The 25,329-nt window shown below is 43.9% G+C and overlaps 1 protein-coding gene across 3 annotated transcripts in view; it reads left to right on the forward strand.

Moving 5' to 3' along the window:
• LOC144151797 (uncharacterized) overlaps positions 1-25,329 on the forward strand; it is a 48,019-nt gene that overhangs the window by 16,113 nt on the left and 6,577 nt on the right. The window contains exons 5-6 of one of the 3 annotated variants that reach the window (XR_013318972.1): positions 20,470-20,531; positions 22,348-22,452. Coding sequence is in view for 2 of the 3 variants with exons in the window: in XM_077682934.1 (XP_077539060.1) it covers positions 3,787-3,858 (72 nt within the window). In the remaining variant the exon portion in view is untranslated. Of the gene's footprint in view, positions 1-3,786; positions 3,920-20,469; positions 20,532-22,347; positions 22,453-25,329 lie in introns of those variants that run through there. The other 2 variants (XM_077682934.1, XM_077682935.1) reach the window with 2 other exon arrangements.

Consider the following 25,329-nt stretch of genomic DNA (forward strand, 5'->3'; position numbering starts at 1 on the left):
GAAAAGTAGAAGTTGCAATAATGCTGAAAAGAGACGTTTACGTACGCAAAGCCTTTCCAATACACAAAATCTTCTATTAGGGTCTCTATACTTGCCGGCATTGTTGAGTAAAAAGAAAACATTAGGCATATTTCAGCAAAACATCCTTGTATAGGTGGTATACAAACCTAAAAACCTGAAACTAGAAGTCTTGTCGAACTTGAAAATAAGTTTGCTTGATTTTTGCGATAGCGAATAAGAAATACGCCTTTAAAACAACATTTTCACTCAAAAATTCAAAAATGGCTTTTGAACAGGCCCAGACCTCGTGGCGGACTTCCAAAGTACTGATGTAAAGAAAGGTTTGAAAACCTGGTGCGCAAGTATGGGAACGTGGGATAATCAACTTGACTTCAGGAAACATCCACCGTGTTTATCATTGGAACAGCAAGACGGCAGGGAAACGCGTCCGTTGTAGGCAAGGGGAGAAGAGAGGCATTCACATGTCAGGGGCAGCAGAAGCTGCTGTCTTTCGATGGCATTAGGCAGTGAAGTGATCAAGTACGCAACGTGTGTCGTTCCCTCGAAATAAGGACATCTGGATTTGTGAAGGAGCGTCGGGGTTCCGTTTGAGGCCGAAGTCACGGAATTCAGCGGGAATTCCAAAACACCCAATATAGCTGCAGTTTCGCTTGCTACCATCTTCAGAAAGTCGAAGAACACAATTTTTTCTACACACGTGCTGTGACGTTAATTTGAAAAGGGGCACGCATAAGAATAATGCTCGGTCCAACAAAGTGTAGTGCCAGGTTAGGTAAATAGAATAAAGGAAAACTATCCCGGATATCTCGAAGGGTAGCGCACTTCGCTGCGTTCTCGCGAGCCGTGCTTTAATTTGCATGGAACCAATAGTTATTTAATTTATTCATGTATTATCTTTTTTACTACGAAAGTTCTTTTATGAAGAAGACTTACGAAAAAATTATGAACGAATTTGAAGGATTATGAAGAAAGAACACTACGGACACTTTCCGAGTTGGATGAGACACTGCATACCTTTTCTAATGAACGAAACAGAAAACCTAAACAAAAATGTAAACCACACAAGCCTGGAAATAAACGTGGACGTTTTGTGTCACTAAAATAAGTAGTAACATTATAGGATTCGGTTTCTGGCTATTTCTTTCATGTCGCACGAAGAAATAAGTCTCCGCAACAGACTAGGACGAAGACGATAATGATGATGATGGTCATGCACTAAAAGTTTTAGGCACGTTCCAACAAAGAGGGATCGGCCAGGGATAACTCACTTTTTGAATGTTGTGAGGACCTTTAAATACCAAATTGTTACCGGAAAGACGGGCGCCTTGAAATACAACTTCGGTACGATTCAAACACGAAGTACCCATAATTAGTACCCCTAAATAATTCAAGCGACCTGAAGCAAAAATAAAAGCTTGAATACAATTATATATATATATATATATACACACACACAAAGTAGAAGTACGCTCTTCGGAGACTTTATTTCCAACGTTTCGACCTGAGGCAGGTCTTCCTCAGGAAGACCTGTTCCTGAGGAAGACCTGTCTCAGATCTTCCTCAGGAACAGGTCTTCCGCCATTTCGAGATGCATCATTGCAAACCACAGATGAAGCACGATACTGAGATAAATTCACATTTAAATTTTGGTTAATAGAGAGAGTGGGAGGAGTTTCGCAGCCGAAGGGCAGGGATTTTGAAAGAAAAAAACTCAGTTTTTTTGCTCATTAGTGGATACTGACATAACTTCATATAAATTTAACGAAATACAGTCTAGACATGTTTGAACCAATTGCGCTTGCGCGGAAATATGTTTCAGTCAAGGAGAAGTAAAAATGAAGCTAGGATCACAAATGAATGTAGGCTTAGGTGCTTCACAGGGGGCTTAGTACGTGCGGAGGTAAGTTTGAACTGTCGGCACGAGAAATTGAACCCTCAGTTCAGGAATGCGTGCCTCTAGGTACAAAACCCGGTTCGACACCAACCGGGGAAGGTCAAGGCAAAATCGAAGGATGCGCCTCTACAACAGGTATATGGTCGCAGTTTGTAAATAGGGCTACTGCCAAACAAGACGCAGCCAAACTCTATGACTGGCCGTACGTAGGATCGGTACAGCAACAAAAGTGTGTCCCATTCTTTCTCGTTTCCGAAATACCCTTTCCATGCCACCAAATAGTCTCTTTGGCTTAGGAACTGATGCATTAACATATGTATGCCAATCATGAGTAGAAGTGTCTGTAATACCAAGATCGTCAGTGAATCTACCTGCGAAATGACTTGATGTTTGTTCGCCAGAGAAATTGAAACTGGTCCTGCAAGCGGGAAGATAAGCAGAAAACTTTTCGACACATTTAGCGTTAAATGAATGCTGTCAAGCCATGTCTGTTACGGAGATAAACAGGCCTGTAATTCTTCATATAACGAATGAATGTCGACTGCGGCCGCAAAGAAAGCTATATCATCCGCATGAACGTAGGCTGTTACCCATGGGAGTAGAGGAATGTCACTCATATGGATATTGAACAGTAAAGGCGACGAACCCGATCTTTGAGGTACACCTCGTTTGCAAAAAATCCTTTTTAAAATAGCCTTCTTTGAGTAAAGAAGAATTTCTGGTGGGCCAAAAACTCCGTAATCCAAACAAAAACATATTATTTGAGGTTTACGCTTCTACTTTGTTTAGTGATATACTATGCTAGACACTGTCATAAGCTTTAGCTACAGCTAAGCTCCCTAATGCCGACACCATTTTTCCTTTTCCTCCTGTGCGAATCCTCACTTCCAAGTCCACATCTGCGTTTTAAATAGAACATCCCCACCTAAGACCAACCTGACAAGACAGAGGACAACACGAGCGCAAGACTGCCAATGCTGTCTTCGTCCTCGTCCTTTGTGCAGACTTCTTTTGTCGTGCTTCATGAACCAACTAGCCAGCAACCAAGTCCTAATAAGTCTCTAGTCCCAAGTCGCATTTTTCTACATGCGCTTGTCTTGTCCTCTCTGCTTTCGTCCTCGTTTTTAGCGCAGACGTATTCCTTAGTAAGTAGTAACGGCTACATTACTGCGCCATAAATTTCCTAACGCGGGAGCCCAGCCTTAAAAAATGCGAATGCGCCCTAGCCACAGCTACAGCTTAGAGTTGGCGGGCCGTCGGACAGCACTCTAGACACTGCAATAGATGCAATATTGTGAGCAATTGTGACAGCTGCTCTCAGCAACGCTCCTGATGCCCCTGAGTGGTATGTTCTGAGATTACGTTTAATTGTGTTGCAAAGAGACGTTCAGGTTGGGCCTAATAATTAAAGGGGACATGAAGGCAAAACGCAAGTTCGGTTTTCCAAAAAACCTGCTCGGCCCTGATAACATTGATACCAATTTTTTCTTCAGCCGCAAACAAAATAATGGAGTTATTAGGTAAAATAGATGACGCCGTGACGACTCCACAGCCACTCTACGGCAATTTCTTTATGACGCCAAAGAATGTTACGTTACCCAAAATATATTTGCATATTATTCAGGCTAGTAATGAATTCGTTTGTGTTTTTTCTTGGCGGACCGTAATTCGATTGTATGGCAACTTACAAAGGGGATTAACGCTTTTAAGAGTAGTTCAAATGCTTGGGATTTCTTCAGACGTTCCAGAAGAATACGAAGTGGTGGTGTTTCGGGTGATGCAAGTACAATTTGTTTTGTAATGTTTTTCGGTTCGTGGAAAACTGAACCTTTTTTTCACCACCATGGGGCTTTATTTTGCCTACTTTTCAGTCAGGACCAGAAGAAGTAGAGACGCTTAAACAACAGTTGTTGGAATGTCACAGGAATGTGTTCAACGAGTGAAAAATATTCTATTATCTTTATATACCTTAATAATTCCTGAATAAACAAACCCATCGACACATTATACCGCGTTTGTCATGTTATCTTTACACAAACATGGAATGACACTTTCATGTAAGAAAACAGTGCCCACAGGGAAGTTCGCATACTTCATATACAAGTGCTGTGGAATGAAAAAATCCTCCGTAATTTCTTTTAAGTGTCAAGCCGGCATACGGCACAAATGTTAGGGAATTTAGAATCAAGTAAACTAGCCCCAATCGTTGTCGATATTTTGTGAACCTAAAAGCAGACAGTTGGGGAAAATAAGCGGGTGCATTGAGGAGTACAGTGCCGAAAGGTAAAAGCCTAACTTTGCGTTTAGCGTGCCCGGAACTACAAGGTAAAGCACGCAGAGTGAAGCGGCCTTGAATGGGTTGGTTAAGCCTGCATTTGGCCACCAGCTCTGCTGGTCGCCAAATTTCTCTTACAAAAATGGTTCATAAGATTGAATTGAAAGTTAATCGGCATTACTCATTACACTGTTTTTACAGTCAGTTGACGTTCTATAGAAATCTTCTACTGAGGTAGTACTGCAAATTCGCCGCCGAGTTTCAAGTGAAACTCAACGCTGAGTCTTAATTGACAGTCTTTTGACTAATATCACCATGTCGGTTGAGTTCCAGATGTCTTTTTGTGAATGTGTCAACTGCCTTTTCCTGTTGAGTTTCGGTGTAGAAGTATTAACTGAAAGCATATAGCGAAAAGTCTGTTGCGTCTCAGTCGACTTTTTCTTGACTTTATCGGTACTTTTGTTGAGTTGCTGTTCAGAAATGTCAAATCAAAACACATTGAGCATATTCGACACAGTATGTCTTATTTAATTTGAGTTTTAATCAAGTTTTTCGAACAATCGTCCAGTGAAGTTGCGTTTACTGTACGAAATAGTTAGTCCAAGAATATCCCGAAAACTAGTCCCACAAAAATGTTGCAAGGTGTCTATTGGCATGTCCAAAAAGTGAGAGGTATTTCGTTGCAAAGCTTGCTTTCTTGCCCACGAAAGCATCACGGAAATGCTGGAGCCTCACAGGGTCTGCTTGGCTACTTGACTGTGCAGCTTGGAGAATACAACAAACACGCTTGTTTCTTTACACCGGTACAGTACAAAATGATGAATGTATTCGTTCCGCATGATGGCATTAGTAGCTGGTTATTTCAGAAGTTAGGTGGTTTGTACTAAAAAGCATGGCAAATAGACAGCATTTCAGCAAATGTACCAGCTTCTTACTGTGTTTAGCGCCTTAAAACAAGCTAGCCACATAAATAATTTCTACATTGGGTAGTGAGTCGAATGTCTTGACTTCTATGGCTGCCACGTTAAAGCGCCTGAATTTGAGAGGAAAGAATATGTTTAAAGGCAGGCAGAAAGTCGGAAAATCACCACCAAGAGTTTGTTACTGTGTTCTACATGGTTCGGGACCGAAAACAATCCACAAAGATCTATCAAGACTGGTTGAGCCGCTAAATGAGAAGAGAAATCACAAACCTATCCGAAAACATACCTTGAAACCGGTGGATCTTTAAATGCGAGAAATTTCAATGCTTCAAATTTCAAAAACGGAATGGGAAAACCAGCAACTTGCATGTACTGGTTAACAAAAGTGTAGACCTGATAAAACAAAAAAAAAAACTTCCAGATGGTACTGCAAACAAACGTTTTACAATCATTACAATGAGCCTTATGAATGAATAAATGTGTGATGCTTTGTGCTTACCGACTAGTAGCAAAGATACATACAATGTCCACAGAGAACGGGAGAGAAAATTAAACTCCCACCTCCCCTCGCGGGAACCCCTGTGTAGATGCGACGCATAGGGGGTTCACGTTGCAGCGTTGGACAGCGGAGGAACGGCGCTGAAACGATGGAGCGGAGCGGCGCAGGCACCGCGTTTTATAGCGCTCATAACGGTGAGGGGACGCGCCGGTGCCAGTGCGTCTGCCGCGGCTATGACGCAACACAATCCAACACAATCCCCTTTAATCCAATCCAATCCACTCCAATCCAATCTAATCCAATCCAATCCAAGCCAAGCCAAGCCAATCTAATCCAATCCAAGCATGCGTGGCTTGCAGTACGCTATAAAAAACAAGTCGCACTAAGCATGCGGCTTTAGGGGCCGTATGAGACATGGGTATATCCACAATTTGCCTTAATCCTAACAATCGCAAAGGACTGTCCCCTTACAACAAGGTCGCCCGAAGTAAACTTATGCTCAAGGAGAACAGGAAACAGTTTTATTTGGTGAGGGGAAAACAGCGGACTAGCTGTAAATGGAAAATAATGTGCAAGCTTTTTTCTGCTTCGGGAAATTTTCTGTGTAGCAGCGGCACTGAAACAATTTATAGATACCGTGCTGACCAATCTTTTCGGTCATTCCTAGGGGCAAACAATCTGTAGCAAGTCATTGGCTAAGCCCTGGCTCAATGACTGTCTAGCGGAGTCAGTGGCGCCTCAGATGCCACGTTCAGCGAACATATTACTCAGTGATGTTGCTATTGCTGACCGCATTCAGTTCAATGTATTCGAAATGGGGCCAAAAAAGGCCGTCAGAAGGTTGGGATTACAAGCAATGACATATTTGAATGTATGCTTGCAAGTAGAGCAAGCGCTCAAGTCAAAACTGGTATTGATCAATTTCGAAGTTCTACATCTCTGAGTGCCTACTGCTAGCTGCCTACCACCTCAGACAAAAATTGACTGTTCAGTAATTCACGTGAATCTACATGCAGAAAATTGGTGTTTCGTGGCAAAAGAATAATATATGCACAACATCGTGCAGTCTGCTTGCAAGGACCACGCGCATAGCTCACATATTCTTCTGCGTGGGTTTTAAAGCAAAGTGTCTACTTGTCTTCAGGGTGTCGAGTTAACGTATCAGACTTGTGCGCAGATGCTTTCGGTTCAAATCCTAGCGCCTGTAGATTCGTATTCTTGATTTTCAAGAACAGTGGATGAGGTTGTTATATTCCTGGGCATCATTTTTCTTAGCTAGAGCGCAGTGGTGAATTAGAGTTATGCACGTTATGGCCCATGTTCTGCAAAGGACACCTGAGCCACGGCACTGCACTCCCTGAACTAATTTTGAGGCAATCATTCAAATTAGTAAGCGGATATTTTGCCGGCTAACAGAACTTTGTCTTGTAAAAATATATGTCGCCATGTCTCCCAAATGGTTGAACACATTTGCCTCCATTAGACCGGTAGTTCTGCCCCTCAGCCTAGCGTTGTCAGATATAGTCGCATGGCGCAGTGTTCGCGCCTGTTATTGATCCGAAAGGCACTGATTTGATTCGACCTCCTTGAATTTTTTTTTTCATTTTCCGTTAATTTTTTTGCCGAACATTTCTTTTACTTTAATCATGGTGTTCTCTTTCACGGAAACTTGGTACTGGTAATACAGGTCTGTTGCTCCATCCTGTTGCAGCAGAGCACCTGGGTTTTATTAATTTGACACTTGCCTTCACAGGTTGGGCTAGATCTTAAAGCGCACGTGAAAACAATACAGCAGCGCGGGAGAGAGTAGGCCTCGAAGGCCTCACGAAATCACTCCACTCACTCACCCAAAGCTACGTTGTTGGTAACCAACCGTACTGTGCGCGACCCAGCTACCATATTCGTGAGCCCGGCTGCAGCCTTCTCAGCAGTCCGTGTTCGGGCCGCGAGACGGACGGTTGCGATGGCGAAGGAGTTCTCGCATCACACGCTAAATTTGTTCTAAGGCACGCTAAATTTTTGCTAATCACCTGGGCACGGGTGATTTTATAGCACTCCCTCACTTCAACGTTTTTTTGTGTCAAAATAGGGTGAGCTAAAATCTGCACAACCTATAAGAGGACCGAAGAATTAATTCCTTGTTTGTTATTTCCAGAATAGTTTTTTGTGAAAGCTTCCACACGCTCTCGAAATTCATTCCCAATCTCGCATGTATTCACAGTTGTGAGTTCCGAAAGCAACGCAAAGAAAAGTTTACCCTTTAAGAAAACCTAATGTGCCTAGTTGTGCTACCAGCATCGATATAAAACAATAAGGAAACTGCGAAACGCCAGAAAAAAAATGCCATTTTTGCAAAACACACCCAACGAGAGTTTTTTCAGTTTGCGCACATGCCAAATCAGGCTAGGTGTATTGTACTCTTCTGAAATTTTGAAGAGTACCAAATCTTGACTTTATTAAAGAAACCCCTTGATATTGGTAAAGTCCAACCACCTCACGCCTTTTACAATGGTTTTAGTGCGCGCCAGTGGAAGACAGCGGCTGCAGGTTCAGGTAACTATAAGCTCCTTGAGCCGCGATGAAGCCACGTGACGACTGTCCGATGACTCCGATCGTCCCTCCCGTCGTCCCCATTTTGTTGCACCAACTTTTGGCATGAACGCATCTTGTTCCGCTATAGCACCCCGTGCTGCGCGGGGGGTGCTGCGAAACCAACTTTCGGGTAGTAGTCCGGCTAGAAAAAAGCTGCAGGGGTCCCATAGGATCCCGTATCTACAGAAGCAAAATGAGCTCGGTACTCCCGCTTGTTTTGCGACATGGTGTACAGGCCATCCCCGACGAGTACGTTCCCTTCCGACGATCAATTTGACATTAGGCAAAAAAGCTTTGTAGCGCTAAATACGTTTACAGCGACGGCGTAAATGCTTGAGGGTGACGGCGCTCGGTGCTTGAAAGCGCTTGACGGTGACCGGACTTCGCCGTTTGGAATTAGCTGTGGATTTATAAGCTCGTTGTGCAGCATCTACTTCCTTTTGGCCGGGTGGCTGAATCGAGGGACAGACAGACAGACAGACAGACAGACAGACAGACAGACAGACAGACAGACAGACAGACGGACGGACAGAAAGACAGACCAATGGACAGAGAGAAAGACAGACGGACAGACAGACAGACAGACAGACAGACAGACAGACAGACAGACAGACAGACAGACAGACAGACAGACAGACGGACGGACGCACGGACAGACAGACAGACAGACAGACAGACAGACGGACGGACGGACGGACGGATGGCGGACAGACAGACAGACAGACAGACAGACAGACAGACAGACCAAAATGTTCACATTCAAGTAGACCAAGAAAGACTATTTTCTTTGAAACAAACATATTTAGAATTGTCCGCTCTGTAGACTACGCCCAGCTTAGCTCGTCATCCTTCTTCATGGAGTGGAGGGCACTGAATTAGTTAACTTTAAGCGTAAACGGCGATCGTCGGAGAATGTTTTTTGTAAAAGACAGAAATATGAAGTAGGAACATCTTCCGTTCTTAAAAGAAAGTCGCAGGTTTGACGAAACCCCGTGTGGTTGGAGAAAAGATTAATAGGAGAAAAAGCTGATGATCTCCGACAAAGATTATTAAAAATGTAAAGAAAAACCTTTTTTACCCTTTTAAATACACCTTTGGTCGGCGATCCCAAGTTTTGTCAACTATGAACGTTCCGTTCTTGTACGACATCATTGACTTCCACAGAAAGAGCGCGAAGTACCCAGTTTTCGGTGTCCAACATGCTCAAATACGGCATTATTTAGCTCTAGACAAGCCCCAGAGCAGCGCCGTTAATGTCCGTAAAACATAAATGGAGCATCGTGGTTTTATCTGTGATACCGTTGCTGGACTAAAGTGACAAAAAAATTGCCCCCACCTCCCCGAAGGGAATCGTGAGGAAGTGCGAATGCATTTCTTGCGCCGAGAGTACACGGCGTAGTAATTCTGATATCGCCTTGAGAGGCGCCCAGCCAGCGAACGGTCTAAACTGGAGCAGAGCGAGCAGGAGACTGTAGCGAGAGAGCGCGCGCGAGCCGACCCACGGAGGTCTGGCGGTTTATCGCTGCATATAAAGGGGGGTACGCCGCGCTGAGCGCGCCGAGCCAGGTGGCTGAGAGAGAAGGCGGGCGCGCGAGAGAGAGGGGTGCGCGCGCAGCTGCAGCCAGCGAGGAGAGAGGAGGAGCGAGCGAAGGGGGAGGGGGACGCGCGCAGCGGCGCACGGCAGCTGCCGGGAGAGGAGGTGGTGCGTGACGTCACGGCGCGGGTGAGGAGAGGGATGCGCGCGGCGCACACCGCCGCGCCGCGAGGGAGCGGTGAGGGCGTGGCGTCACGTGGTGAGTGACGTCACTGCGCCGTTGCTACCGACGCTCCTCTCCGCTCTGCGCCGTTGCTAGGGAGAGCAGGGCTGCGGACGCCGCCGCCGCCGGCGGTGGATGGTTTGGGGTCGCTTATAAAGTGCATCGCAATTAAAAATGTTGGTCACCTACTTCCATGTATTGATGACTAACTTGATCGGCCCCGCAATGTCTGAGAACTGTTTATTGACTTAGATCGTCGACTGGTGAATGCGGCTATTTAGCCAAGTGAGACGGAGGGAAGACTCCACCAAGAACACCGCATGACTAACACAAATTCAAATTGAAGCCGCTAGGTTATGGGCAGCTGCGGAGCTGACCACATTAAAACGGTAGTTGATACAGTTTCAGCGAACCGGAAAATGCAGAATCGTGTGGGTTACTCGACAAGGCCGCCATTTTATCTGCCACTTTCAAGAAATAATTCCGCAGACCAAGACCTCTGCTACAAACTTGATCGCTGCTACGAATATGAGATATGGCTTTCATGGACCATACACGGACCAGTGAAGAAACCACCCACATGAAGAGTGCATTGCGCCAACGTCGCAGCACTGCACACGTGCATCGAGCAGTCACAAGGGGTAGCATCTCTTGAACACGCTTTTCAGACGAAAACTATTGAGACCGAGGATCACGCATCGACTCGTCAAGATGACACCGTGATGTATAAACTTGAAGAATCCATCTCGAACCAGGATGGCCGACACATGGTTACGCTTCCCTGGAAAAAGGATGCAGACCTTCCCGACAACCTTCCCGTTTCCGAGGAAAGGCTCCACCATCTCTGTGACTCTACCGGCGGATCGACGTATCAGAGATTCGCAGAAGCGTGGAGGAGGCGAAAAGAAACTGTGCAGGAAATTTGGTTGAGGCGGAAAGTGGAATACTTGCACGGACTTCTCCTTCAAAGCGAGAACCTTTAAGAGGCGTCTGACAAGCTAACAAAGGACTATTTGTGCACGACGACGATGACGCAGGACCACGCGTGTTTTGGACTCCGCTTCACAACGATACGCCACGAAAGCAAATTCAGTTCTTACGAACTGCTCGGGCTTCTGAATGTACCGATCATAAACCCAAACGTGCAGCGCTTCTGACTACGGGAAGCGTACGGACCTGTCTTCTTTGTGGCCGGAAAGTACAAACTTTTGTATCGTCATCGATGCTGCACGGATAACATCATCATCAACGGTGCCGATCGTCGCGCGGGCGTCACGCTAGAGCAGTTCCTTCCCTTTTGTAATAACCCCGATTAAAGCCACGGTCGGTCCTTTCCGCTTGGAGGTCATTGTACCTCGAGCGCAGATTCCCACAGAGGTAGCAGTCGCAAACTTCTCCAACAAAGAACGATCGAGGGCCAAAGCTCCACGAAGCTTGTATATATTGTACGTTTGCAACATTTACGCTTGAATTGGATTTTGTGTCCCTTGTGCTTATGCACTTCAGAATTATCATCACTTTCCTGTGATAGAGCGTCACGAGCAAGAAGAAAAACTTTCGGTTTATTCAATGGGGTTAAGAAAAATATTTAGGAAAAACACAGACTATTTTTCTGTAATGCGCAAAGCCTTCTTCTGATGGCAGCACAATCTTGCAACTAATTTTCGCCTATTAGTATATAATAAGCGAAGGTAATGGTAACAGAACCAGTAGACTAAATAGGGTTTGTAAAAAACGTAATGAAGAAATAGTTTTACAACCAAACATGTTATTACCATGATTGAGCGGAGGAAATAGGCTCATACATGACCATATGGATTCCTACAGCACTCTAAGAATATTCAAACTGACGACAGCATTTGAATCAGCGTACTTCGGGTCTGCACGTGGATTATATGGGCGACGTACACGTGCATTCACTGTTCTCGCAATTGCAAACGGGATCGGTACAGAATGTATAGTAGGCATGTTCACAAGAAAGGCGCGATAGATTGTAACAGTTGTACGGAATCTTCCGGGGTTAACTAGAATGCATTACAGACAAAGAAATACTACCATAGCTGGAATATGCGAAACAGGGTACCCGCAGGTGGACCAGGGATAAAAAACCAAAATGAGCTCATAACATGCAGAGGCTATCATTGAATCAGGGAAGAGCATAGTTTGTCGGGACATGGTTTCAGTGCTGAAACTTCAAAGAAATTGACAAAGGTTATTCTAGGACTTAGCGAAACATTCGTGCAGACGCTATCGGCTCATACTAGGGCAAACAGCCACTGCTGAGTTCAAGTTTCTGTACTAAGCTGAAAATGTTAGGTTAAAGCGACATTTATCCCAATAAAGTCATGTCAAGGGCTGTATCAGATTCTGCATCACAATAAATGAAAATATCTTATTAGAACAAGAAATACAACCTGACCTGCATGCTTCTTTTTTCAATAATATATGGTTGGGAACTAAAATACATTTTGTTTCTTGGCTGAAATTTATGTGCAGTTACAATAATCGGAGATAACGAAATTCGTAATGTCCCGTAGCTTCATTTTCAAGAAACGGATACCCAATTTAAAATGTTGGTGGTGGAAGTCAAGACACAAGTGGCACACTTTGTAATAAACTTCCCTCATGACTGGCGGTTACAAATCAGAACATGTCATGGAAGGCTGCGTTTTTTAAGGCCGCAGCGCGTTGGTAGTTTCCCAGCTTCGTTGAAGCGTTCTTAGACACGAGATCAATCGCGTTTCTTCCTCATCATCTCCTAGACGAATACCGAAGTCCCACTGCAGGCTGGCAACGATCTCGTGTTCGTCCAGCAACGTTTTCTTGGATTTCATAACACGGCCTTGCGACAGCTGACACAGTTGTTTATTGATCAGGCGCATCCACGAGCCATTTCTTGTTATTCGGCCCACAATAAGCTTCTAATTCAAGGTGCTGTCCGGATATGTTCCTACGAACCAGTTGATCGCGCTGAAGTCGATCCAGCACCTGGAACCGGGGTCTACAGTGTAGATAACCTTCCAGCCGTCTCTGCTACCCGGTTGCTTTCTTGGAATAGATACTTTGAGTGTTTCAGGCAGGCTCGGGGTATGAAGGTCGCGCACTCTAAATGGTTTAGCGTCCCCTTTCAGAGGTAGGGATCAGTGAATACCGAAAATGCCCGAGGCGACGTCAACAAGATAGCGGCTGCAGTCGTCACCAGCAAATTGTACAATAAGCACGAGATGTACTGACACGTTCACGTTCGTCTTGCTTTTGTCTGGAATATCCAGGCAGTACCGGGCCGATCGAAGTTCCAGATGGTAGCCAGCGCCAAAAACAGGAGGCCAAATAAGGAGTTGAACTCATGGCAGGAACCTCCACGACCTTGTTCTAGCACATTCTTTAGTACAGCCTCCGCGTAAGGCATACAGGCCCATGCAACAAGCGGTCGATGTTCTCGTACGGCACGTGCTAAAGATGAGCCCCGATCAGGGCATCGAGAGTGGGCTTTGTTGGTTCGAAGGCGTTGTCTACTCCCAGGTGCCTCAGCAACTGTTGGGTCTGAGAAGGTAACAGGGGCTCCAGGCACTGCTCACTCAACGCTGCGGAATACTCACTTATGAACGGGGAATGGGATGTAAAATTCCGCTGCTTTTGGGCGACTTCTGCTCTCGAATGTGTCGGGGTGTTGCGAAGAAGTTGCCTGTCGCTCCACTCGTACATTCGTGTACAACGAATTCATTCGAAAGAGCCAGGTATGAAACGAATTGCGCTGTTGATACGCATCGTGAGGCAGGGTACGCATAACTGCGCAGCTGTTTATGAAAAACCCACGTGTTTCCAACCTACGACACCAGATGCGAGAGTCTGTGCGGACTGGGTGAATGCTTCAATGATTGTTGCCTACATAGAACATCCATTGTAGTCGGGCTAAACAAATGCTGCCACTAAAAAACAGGTCTACAGAAAAAAATTATAAAAAATGGCAAATGTGGTGAAGTGGAAACAAAAAGAAACTAGCACGGCTGGCTAATAACCTAGGCCTTACGTAGCTCTATAATTTTATTTAATTTCATTTATTGTACCTTCAAAGCCTGAAGGCGTTACAGAAGTGAGTGGAGTTACGGCATAACAAAAACACAGGAAAGGATACTAAAAACAGGAAAAGAAAACGCGGATTAACGAAAGGATTTTTCAATAGCATTTCTAAATGCAGAAAAATCGGTTATGCTAGCAACTGAGCCGGAGAGATGGTTTCATTAATTGCTGGTTTTTGAATAAGTGGGTAAAAGAATAAATAAGAGCGGCACTATGGAACGAACAATTTATGGAGGTTATCAGTGCGAGACGATATATATAAAAGTGCAGAGAAAAGTAGACTTCTTAATTCCAGATTTTAATAGTAAATTTTGTGCAGTTGTTCTAATCGCGTTAGTTTCCTACACTGTGGGAGGAAAGGAACGTTTTAGGTAGCCTTCATAGATGTTATACTTGCTGTTCGAAAGTAGTTAGCAAGAATAAAACGTGCACTACGATTTTGAACAGATTCTTTTGCATTTGTTAGAAATTCTACTACAGGGTCCCAGACATTAAAGGCATATTCAAACTTAGGCCCTGATTCAAGCTCATGGCCTTTGTAACGGGAATCTGTTAACGTTGCGCGTATATAAATTTTGAAACCGAATCGTGCATTTGGTGAAGCAACTTGAAGCAAACGTAGAAGGAGTATTAAAAATTAAATGCCTTTCGCCTCTAGAATGCGTGGGACGTCATAAGTGTCTCTCTATTTTTTATTTCGGTCTTTTACGTGGGGGACTGGATGGCTACACAATGACTTGGGCCATCAAGGAGTCTTTCACACGCTTCCACATCTAGACACGTGGGTGTGTTAGCTTTTGCATTCACACTGTAAGAATATGAGTGGTGAATAAAGTGCTCATACGGGAAAGAAGAGCGGCCCCTAAGCGATTCACTAAGGTATAACGAAATGGTTCTTCATTCAACCACTTTTATTCTTAGTTTTCCTGTTGGGAGCTGTCTTTCTCTAGCTTAGCGGAGAGAGATAGAGGGAGAGAGAGATCATCATTTCATTCCTGACTAGGCTTAGACTTAGTTGAGCCGCGAAAGAACAGCTCTGTCGCCTCAAGTGGACCAAAGCAAAGAGGAACGAAAAAAAGTAGTAAACCGCCATGGCACCTGAATGTGGTACCACCGCTGCAAGATGAGCACACAATAAGACGAATGGTAAACAGAGCTAATATAAATGGGTTTGGTGAAAAACAAATACCGTAGACTCCGGAAATAATCGGAGCACATACAGTGATGTCTGCGCGTCAGGAAAGGAGTATCAATTATATTGATTACCTATGTCCCTCAAACCAACGTATAAATAGCATTCGTACTGCATGGTGCACTTGGTGTAGGCGACAGTATGATACTTCAATTGCAAAAAGGCTTTCCGAATTGTTTCCTTCAAGGAAGTATTGTCTTTCCTATTTTTAAGCCATAAGCTGTATAGCATGTATCCGAGAACAGTCGTAAAACAAAGTTAAGTGACGGCGAATTTTATGCCTCCAACTTTAGCAAAAGCTACTTGAAGAGACGCAGCAAAGTAAAGTACCTTGGAGCCAGCAGTGTGCTTTTAATTCAGGTACACGTAGTACACCCCCCTTTACTCTGCCGTTTTCAATTTTTAGCACGCAGTTTTCACAATAACACTGGCGCGAAATTCTCACATTTTTTGCTCGGACCCCGCAGCACTGGTGAAATGCACGCACAAGACACTTTGGATGCTGGGCATGCTGTTTTCCCAAATCTGGTGATTACGGGTTACTCTTCAGAAAAAACCGATGAGAGTGCAATTGTGGGGTTTTCCGATAGAAGAATATAAAAAATAACAATTACAGAACGAAGTTTCATCTACTCTTCATTTGTAGAAAACATAAGTGTGTACTAGAGGAACTGGACCACCACAGCGCAAATTGGACAAGCGACACAAGGATATGCAAAGCTCGTTGGCTAATTTAGTGCGCCTCATATAACGTTTGTGAACCTATTTTAAAGGCAATAAGTTTTTTAAATAATAACTAATTCAGTGAATTTACAAATATATATATTCCAGATTTTTCTGGTGCCGAACAAAGTCACTTCCCGGTGGTAGCTTCAATGTCCATGGAGCCTAGAGGAACAATTTCTCAACCATTTCGAATGCAGAATGCTAGGATTTGCCTCGAATGCTAACTCTGCAGAAAATCTTTTAGAACACTGGAGATCGTCGTAGGAAGTTGTCATAAAAGCATTAAGGCATTTTCAAACTCTTCACATCAGCAAGATAGAAGTCAGTAAAGTTCCGCTAAAGTTAACCTTGGAGAAAACAATACATCATGGAAATGTAGGACAGTAATGACCCGGATGTGACAGCAGCAACGAAGAAACACTAAATGAAAGCCACAAGCCATGAAGTAGTCTCAACGTGCGCACTTCTAGCTTCTTTTTGCGGAAAAATATACCGAGAAACCGTGACACACTTATCCCTCTAATGATAAGCAGTGAAAGTGTTTTTTTTATTCACCAGGACCGAAGTTTTAAAAAGTATAATTGATGCTGAGTTCATCGCCCTGAATATAAAAGTGCGTTTGCTATCGAGAGTGCGATTACACAAAATTTGTTATGACCCTTAAACGCAGAAATAAATATTCATTCTCTTTCAATATTTAGAGATTTCTTTAATTCTGCTCTCTCAAATAGATGTTTACTTCAAACAGCCTGACGACAAACGTATATAAGCGTCGCAGGACATATTTTTTTATATTGGCAACACCCGAATGGGTGGACAAACACAGCTGAACTTATTCGGACCATTTAAGAGGTCAGGAGACCACAAAATTTTCAGCGCTCTGGATCGGGAACGAACGTCGGTTGGTAGCGAGCAGAAGCAATGTGGTGGGTTCTGTTATTTCCGCTCGCTGTTGAAACAGTGAAAGCTCTTACCTTCGAAGAAGCGGTCGGATCGTATTGCTGTGAGTAACAAGTTTGTCGGAAGTGATAGTAATTCTCTGTCCTCAGCGAACACAATGTAGTACTGCGAAACATGTAATGACTATCTTGGTTATCATTTGACGTAGTACAAGGGTATTCTCAACGCACTTTATTGTGGGCGTTTTTATTCTCTTTATCTCTCTTTACCGTTGGGAAGCTTTTAATGCCAGTAGTTTTATTTCGATACTAAGTAAGAGTGTATAATGTGTGGTGTATTTGCCGTGTACCGCTCAAACTGTAGTAGTTTGTATATCAGCGTGAAGTTTTGCGGGCAATGCAGCAACCTTTTAAGGTTGCTGTATGAATGTTATGCATCGTACGTAAGAGCTTTTGTGTGACATTATTCCCCTAGTCATGACCATGAAGTAAAAGGAAACATTTAATATTTATCTCACTAATGTTATTAGGTTGATATGTCTATGCCAACGAAATTATAATCGTGCTTTGCTGGTGACTGAAGGCATAAATGTTATTTAATGATATATAGTTTTTTAATGTAGTTTCGTGAGGCGATTAGTAAGCCCCTGCTTCTGGAAAGCACAAATTGATTGATTGATTGTAGGGAAAACCGAAAATATCTCTTTGGGTAAGGAGGTGAAAAGTTCTGATAGAAAGTGAGATCGAACATAGGATTTGATTGATTTTTGGGTTTAACGCGCCGACGCAACGCAGACGACAAGGCACGCCGTAGTGGAGGGCTCCGGATTAATTTTGTCCACCTGGGGATTTTTAACCACGTGCGCCGAAATATCGAACACACGGGCGTTTTTGCTTTTCGCCTCCATCAGAAAAGCGACCGCCGCGCCCGGGAATCGAACCCGCGACATCGTGCTTAGCAGCACAACGCCTTAGCCAATGAGCTACCGTGGTGGGTTGGCAAGCACAAATAAGGCAAATAAATGAACGGACCGGCTGTATTTCGGAGATCGCATCTGATGCTGTCGTGTTTGAAAACCTTTGGGGGAGTCATATTTACATCGCGCCTGTAGCAAAATTGATGCCACGCACCTTGTAAGAACATTAGTTAAATACCAAAGTAATCCGAAAAACGGCCGCTCCAACGTTGTTTTCACCGTGTTCTTAGTCCACGCGTAATTGACCGAGTGGAATAACGATATCTACCTCCCTTGGTTAAACTTGCGGACCACAGTCCGGCAATGTCCAAGTTTAGAGCAACAGCTTCCTAATCATCCGCTTGGGGAAGTCATTAGGTTAACTTCGTTCGTAGCCGTTAAACCAACGGCCTATGTACACCCGCCAGGGCAGTTGAGTCATCCATGAAACAAGTCTGCGCCTTAAGGAAATTGCTTTTCGCCATATACTTCGAACCTTTCTGCCGGAAAATTTCACACGACGAGGAAATACAAGGATTTAGTGTACAAGAAAACGAAGTTGACATTCTATTGTATGCTGACGACATAGCAGTTATTTACAGTGACAGAGAAAGTGTCAGCAGAACGGCAAAGCTTCCCGGCGGCGGCGGTCGCTTTTCTGATGGAGGCGAAAAGCAAACATTCCCGTGTGTACGAGATTTCGGCGCACGTTAAACATCCCCAGGTGGTCAAAATTAACCCGGAGCCCTCCACAGCGGCGCGCCTCATCGCCTGCGTTGCTTCGGCGCGTTAAACCCTACAATCAATCAATCAATCAATCAATCAAGAACGGCAAAGCAAGCGGCATGGTTTTGTGAGCTTAGAGGAAGTGCGATATATTGGAACAAATTCGAGAGGACGGGTCGCGGTACTTGGGATACTACACCCGAGCATTTTGAGAAACTGCATAGAACCACCACACCCTCCAAGTAGCTGGGTGTACTGCTGGACCAACAGAGGGAACTGATGGAGTACTTGGCCAAAAAACCGAGCACACCCGAAATAAAGAACAGAAATGGGGTTCAGGGACTTGTCAATGTTCGCTCGAACCACCGTTTGCCACATTTTTTAGTTGCTATGTGCTCAATGCCCTGTGCTTGTCAAAAAAACTCAGCGGAAAGTGCCCCGAGTATTTACGGAATTTATTTGGCATTCCGAATGGGAACGAACAAGCCGCACTAATTTGTTTTTTTTTGGTTAAACGTGAAGGCTTGGGCTGGGTTCCTCTATTTTTCTGAGAGATACATCTGATCCCATTGTGCGCGAAATATTTCATATCACGCTGTGAGATGCGTTGCTTAATCTTATTATTTTGTGCTTTTCTGTAAACCCAGTGGCTGTACGTGGGTTCCTAAGGGAAGTAGTGTGGGATTTTCAATTTCTGAATGCATGTTTTTCTCTATAGTATCTAAGTGCTGTTACATGGATAAGACTGTCTGACGATGTTATTGATGTTTCTTTGCCTGTTCCCCTTTATAGTTCTATCTATGACGGAGGAAGGGCAAAGGATATGTTAAGAGGATAAAAAGACGCCCCTTAGGGCACCAAGCGCGAGTTTCTTTTTCAACATCACAGTGGCACACTCTCTGTCAAACCATGACACCAGGATAAAGAAATATTTGTAGCCATGAACATCAAGTGCAGAATCTGTAATAATCCGGAAACAACGGAGCACTCCTTTGATTATTGCTCTGATGGGCAGTTTCACAGGGACATACTTTAGCGGACACTGAAAAAAAAAAACTTAATGTAACTTATATGACATCCGTTTCGTACGCGTGGAAAAACCCGAAAGTGTGCCTTATGACATGTTTATGGTGCTGAGCCTTCATAGCGTATGGAGGACCAGATTGGCGGATGGACTTGTCGATGTGGATGGTCGGCCAGCGAGGGAGTATTTCGTGTAAAATATTGCTTACATACGAGAAGTGTACAGGGCTTTGGACAGGCGCCCATACTGGGTTCCCGTGCTCCATGATCTGGCCACACCAGCGCGTTTATAAAAACACCATTTAGCAAATTAGTGGCTGGTATTTTATACTTTTGTTTATGTATTAGCTTTGTATTGTGTTTTATGTTTGGTGTGACCGTGTGAGACAACATCGTAATAAAAAAAAGCCAGGGGGCTCAGTGGCGAAGACGTCGCGCTGCTGAGCCCACGGACGAGGGATCAATCATGGCAGCGGTGGCCGCTTTTTGGATGGAGGGGGAATGGAAAAACACCGATGTGTCCAAATTTAGGCCCACATAGATCACCATGTGGTAAAAAGTATTCCGAAGATGTCGACTACGGCGCGCCTCATAGCATAGGTGTAGCTTCGGTGCGTTAAACCACCAACAATTAAAAAAAAACTAAATACACAAAGTGCCACACCATCACCGAACATCGTTTGCTAAGCCTAAAGATATCTTGCGGAAGATTGTTCAGCGATAGGCGAAATCACTAGCGCATTCCAGTAAAAATCGCAGCACCTGTTTCATGAAAGCAAGTCCATTTTTTGCAGCATTTATTTCTTTACTATTTTCGAAGAATGCAACGCTTTCTCTTTTTAACACCACCTACTTCTAAGGAAAACAAAAATGGGTATCATAGTTTTTAAATATTGTTTTTTACAGATGTTTCAGACAGCAAATTTGAAGAATTTATTCAATGTATCTTGGTTACCGTTGAGAAAAAGGTAGGCATGCATCAATATTTTCATCCGTGTAGAAAAAATGGCGCAGAATTTTGAGGAGAACCCCTATTCTGTTCGGCAATACATTGTTGTATACTTCGTGTTCACTATCAAGCAGCACAGTCTACACGATTACGGAACAAAACCAATAAGTGCAAAACAACCGAAAACCAACCAAATAAGCCCGAAAAATAGTGGTATGCCGGCACTGGTATTTTTGAATAAAATAGGCTAGCCATTATTCATATATTAGGCGTTTTTCTACATCAGAAGAACAAAAATTCGTTCTAGCGCGATCGAAATCTGTACTTCGTTTGTCTATAGATTCTGCAGCCAATCACCAAGGGATAATTGTTTGTGTTTTGGTAAACGCTCCCACTTCCGCACGCGTATATCATCTGATGTGTTGAAAAAAATAATTTATTTCTTCAATTGCGTCAAGAGGCGTAGTAATTTTGTTTTCGATATAAAAAAATTCTTACTTATACCGGACCCCCGTTTAGATGTTTGTAGTTTGAGTAAGAGTTGTTGCTCTGATTGGATGATCCGAAACAGTGCTTTGCTTCATGGTAACCACCCGGAAACCACGTGCCACCGTATTCGTTTCAAGCGTCACTCAGCTGTGCAAGCCATTCTGTTATGGCTTCCTTGAAGTATGAACTTTGATATTTTCTTGAGGAACACAAATTCTCGCCAAACAGTATGAGAAAAATTTGAGTATGCTGGGCCATTGTTTAACTCGCGAGAAGCTCGCTTTTTTTCAATTTGGTCGAGCAACTTAACTACGCTGTCAGATTTCCTTTTCTTCAGCTTATCCCTAAAGTACCACCTCCTCAATGAAGGCGGAATTTAAGTACTAAATCTCTCAAGTCGGGGCCATATGGTTAGTCTTTCGTAGCATTTCACAGTATTTTTCCAAACCTCCTGCGCAACCCGCTGTAGTAAATACTTTTAACATCAGCGAGCAGGCTATGCGGTGCTCGGGCCGCGACCGCCAAGAACTGGTCACCAGTCGGGCTCTCGACGTCGCGGCGGCACTCTGGGGGCCACCGCCACTCCCCCACCCTAATAACAGAGTTCCGAGTAAAGTGGATTCTCTCTCTCTCTCTCTGTCTCTCTCTCTCTTGCAGCCCACTGGTCCTCCTTGTTTGAAGCGTGAGCCTGTGTTTAAAGACACTTACCTATAAGAGATATCATTCTTCCTTAGCTCACCAGCTGCTTGAAATAGCTTCTAACCGTAATTTTGCTACCAACCGTTCATCCACGTACACATAACGCGTTAGCAATTGCCCTTGAATGTAGAATTAAGAAGATTGATCACTGGTTCTGTTTGCCCCGCGTGAGTCAATATAAGCTCATGATATTTGAAAAAGAAACAGTGGTAATAAAATTTCAAAAATTCTTTCTTAAAATTTGGCCTACCATGGGTGACTGCGTCAGCTGCCGACAGTGTTTTATTTGCAACTTATCGGTGTTTTTTGTATTGAAAAGTGAACACCAGCTTTTATTATGTAAAGTTTAGGCCTTGCCACCTTCTATATATGCAATAAAATTACTGAAAGTTATTACCGATTACTCGTAATTAGGCTTGGCCTTTGAGGCCAACGAACCCCACAGCTGAGCCCAGTTTTCGCAGTTGAACTTGCAACACACGGTACTGAACTGGCGAAGGCGCATGCTTACTGCAACCAAAACCTGAAAACCGCACGCAGCCTCTAGCTTAGCATGTTTACGCACGATCTCTAAATCAAAATTATTTCTTGTACTGTTTTAGTGGTATGGCCATATAAGCTGAATTACTTACGATCTGTTTTTGTAGTTGTCAGAGAAAGTTCGAGAAACCTTGAGTATGTTTCCTGGCTTGACATTATCGGAAACCATGAAGATCATGTGCACAGCTTCTATGGATTCTTCCGCGGCAATGGTAAGCCACAGAAAATTCATAGTGGTGCCTCTTCAATCACCGGAACAAGGGCATTTAAATGAAAACATCCAAAAAGAGGACACTTATTATGACAATACGGATATAAACCCCTCTATTTGTGCTGAATGTCCCCAGAGGTTAGGCTTAGATTGTTTGCCGAAACTAGACCCCTAATCAAAATCTTACGCCCGTAATTTCACCGCAAGCATTTGCACAATATTTATATCGAACAGAAAAAGATTAACACAAGTGTTTCTGTCAGGGCAATAAAAAAAGCGGTCAAAGCTGTTACTGGCCTAATCTAGGACCAGGATTACGTGCGCAATTTCCGTCACTGTGTAGAAAAGAATACTGCAGAAAACAGGGTGCAATGGCAGAATAACGGCTGGTTTTCACAGAAGAAGAAATTTCTATCACGTAATTCATTGCTACAGTAGGTTCAGATTTTTGCGAGTATCAGTGCACCTAATTATCGCAGTTTAACGACGGTGCATTAGTTAACTATGTTGGTGGATGACCGGTGTTCATGGCGCACGGAATATGACAGTTATGCGGTTCGAAACTCTGGGCTACTGATCAAAGAATAAAAAAAAACGGACAATGCATGCTCGGAATATCGCGGAATGCACCAGAAAAGCTTTGATAAACGAAACGACACGTAGAAAATAAAGTGGTAAATTTCGTGCTGGCAGGATGAATGCCTGCCAGCGCTAAATTAATAACAAATGATTAATAACAAATTAATAACAAATTAATAACAAATGCGGAAACTCCCTCGATACCATTACTTTTTTGTTTGGTGATATTTTCATTCAGGTATATAAAATGATATACACAAGAACTATATCCAAAACACTGTACCTAATTATAGAGAAAATCAGTCTGAGAAATTTAGGAAAAAAGAAGTGTGACGATATTACCTTCTACTAAGTGGGTAATGATACCCACCTAACCACAACAGGATAGCACGGAGGTGTACTACCATCCTTGTCACAGTAACCATTACGAATAACGGCCGTTTCACTAAAGTGCTGCTTGAAGCTAGTAGCTAGATAAGTGTTCCTCTTCAACTTGAACATTTTAAAACCACACTCTTAGGCAAAAAGGACTAAAATAGGGACTAAAATACAGCCGTTAGTCTTCGCGGGCGACCGTTCATCTTCAAGGGGAGAATTTGCGGCAGAGTACGTGCCGTGTACATAAATGCGGACTAACTGTTCGTCCCAGCCGATCTATAAGGAGTAACGGGAAGACGAAACGCATACAGTTAGTCTCTTTGCTGCGTCGTTAATCCCCTAATGGCGCCGTCGTTGCCCTTTCGCGCATATGTCTGCGAACAGTTTTATATTTCTAAAACACAAGCCATTGCAGTCACTGAGTGCTTTAGATGGTGCCACGGGAGAAAATATTGATGTTAGTTATAAGAAAATCGCCTAGGGTTAGTAGAGCGGCGGGTAATGGCGAGGAGCGGTGAAGCGCGATTGCCATACGCTTCTCGGCGGGATTATGTTGATACGCTGTGTTGCATACGATTCGTGCGAGGTAATAACGACCAATGAAAGCTTTCAAGCGCCTTAACAGTAACGCAAAAATTAGTGACAATAGCAAAAGTGGATTCCTGAGCCTAATGAATATGTATATGGTTAACAGACGAGAAAAAACGCATGTTGCTGATGACAACTGCAAAATAAAAATGCTCGCTACAGGTAAGCGTCTCGAAGTTATCTTTTACACTCGGTACATAATTGCCTTGGGGACCAAATCTATGACAATCTTGCAACTGCTGTAAAACCCGCTTGCATTTCGCAGTCGCAATCGTCTAGCGACGCGAATTTGAAGAATTCAGGCTAACCAACACCGAATTCGCTTTCGCCGATGAAGGAAAATATGGCATGTTTCCTTATTCTGACGCTCACACAGACGACACCTTTCACATACGTTACATTTAACATATGCATCGAACACTAAGAAAGCACTTAGCGTGCGCTAATTTGTGCGGAAACAAATGAGTCGTCCTATCGCCCAGCTACCTATCTCAACTAGGTGACGACGAGTTGATTGTTATTTACGAGAAAAACTATGGTTGTGAGGCTGTACTTCTAATCGAACTGAGCAAGAGTCCCTAAACCTAGCAAAGCGCTAAGCGCAAGGCGCAAAACGCGGTCACGTTCGCTTGCACAGATAGAAATTCGGGCACCAGTTGCAATGGATCTGTTGCGTTATGCACAGAACTACACGCTGTACACTTGAATATTATCTACCGCAACTACCACCCCGCGGCGTGGTCCAGCGGATAGCGCGTCGGGTTCCTTGTGTGTATTTCCGGGCGTCTGGGTTTCGATCCCTGCCGGCACCGGAGTTTTTTTCTTTTTTCTGCACTCTACGCAGTTCGTCCTTGGAGAGTATCGGAACGGACCATCCGGGTGGGGGACTAACCGTTCGTCCCCTCGCAAATAGTCCCTAAACGGACTAATGATTGTGGCAGAGGCCGTTAGTCCCGGAAAAGACGAACTTTTAGTCCTTTTTGCCTAAGAGTGCATGTCAAGCCCTCACGAAAAAAAAAAACACGTCATGATGCACATCGTCGCAGATTACTACAGTGTATCCAAACTGTGGGGTATGAATTCATAGCACTGTTTGAGTGTCTGTTAAATGACGTCCGGAACAGCTTCGCCTCTTCGCACTCATTGAAACAGTGCTTCATTGCTATCATAGCATTACAAAGACGACTATTCACAGAAGACCCAAAAATATTGCTACTACGCAGCCATGTCTACAAGGAAACGTTTGAGTACGCAGTTTGAAAAAGAAAGGATTCGTACATAGTGAAAGAGGACCTCGAACGCCACTAATCGATGAGTGTTGCGGAATCGTCAT

The sequence above is a fragment of the Haemaphysalis longicornis genome, unplaced genomic scaffold, assembly GCF_048455015.1.
Source record: "Haemaphysalis longicornis isolate Haplotype H1 unplaced genomic scaffold, Haemaphysalis longicornis Haplotype H1 scaffold_9, whole genome shotgun sequence".
NCBI lineage: Eukaryota > Metazoa > Arthropoda > Arachnida > Ixodida > Ixodidae > Haemaphysalis > Haemaphysalis longicornis.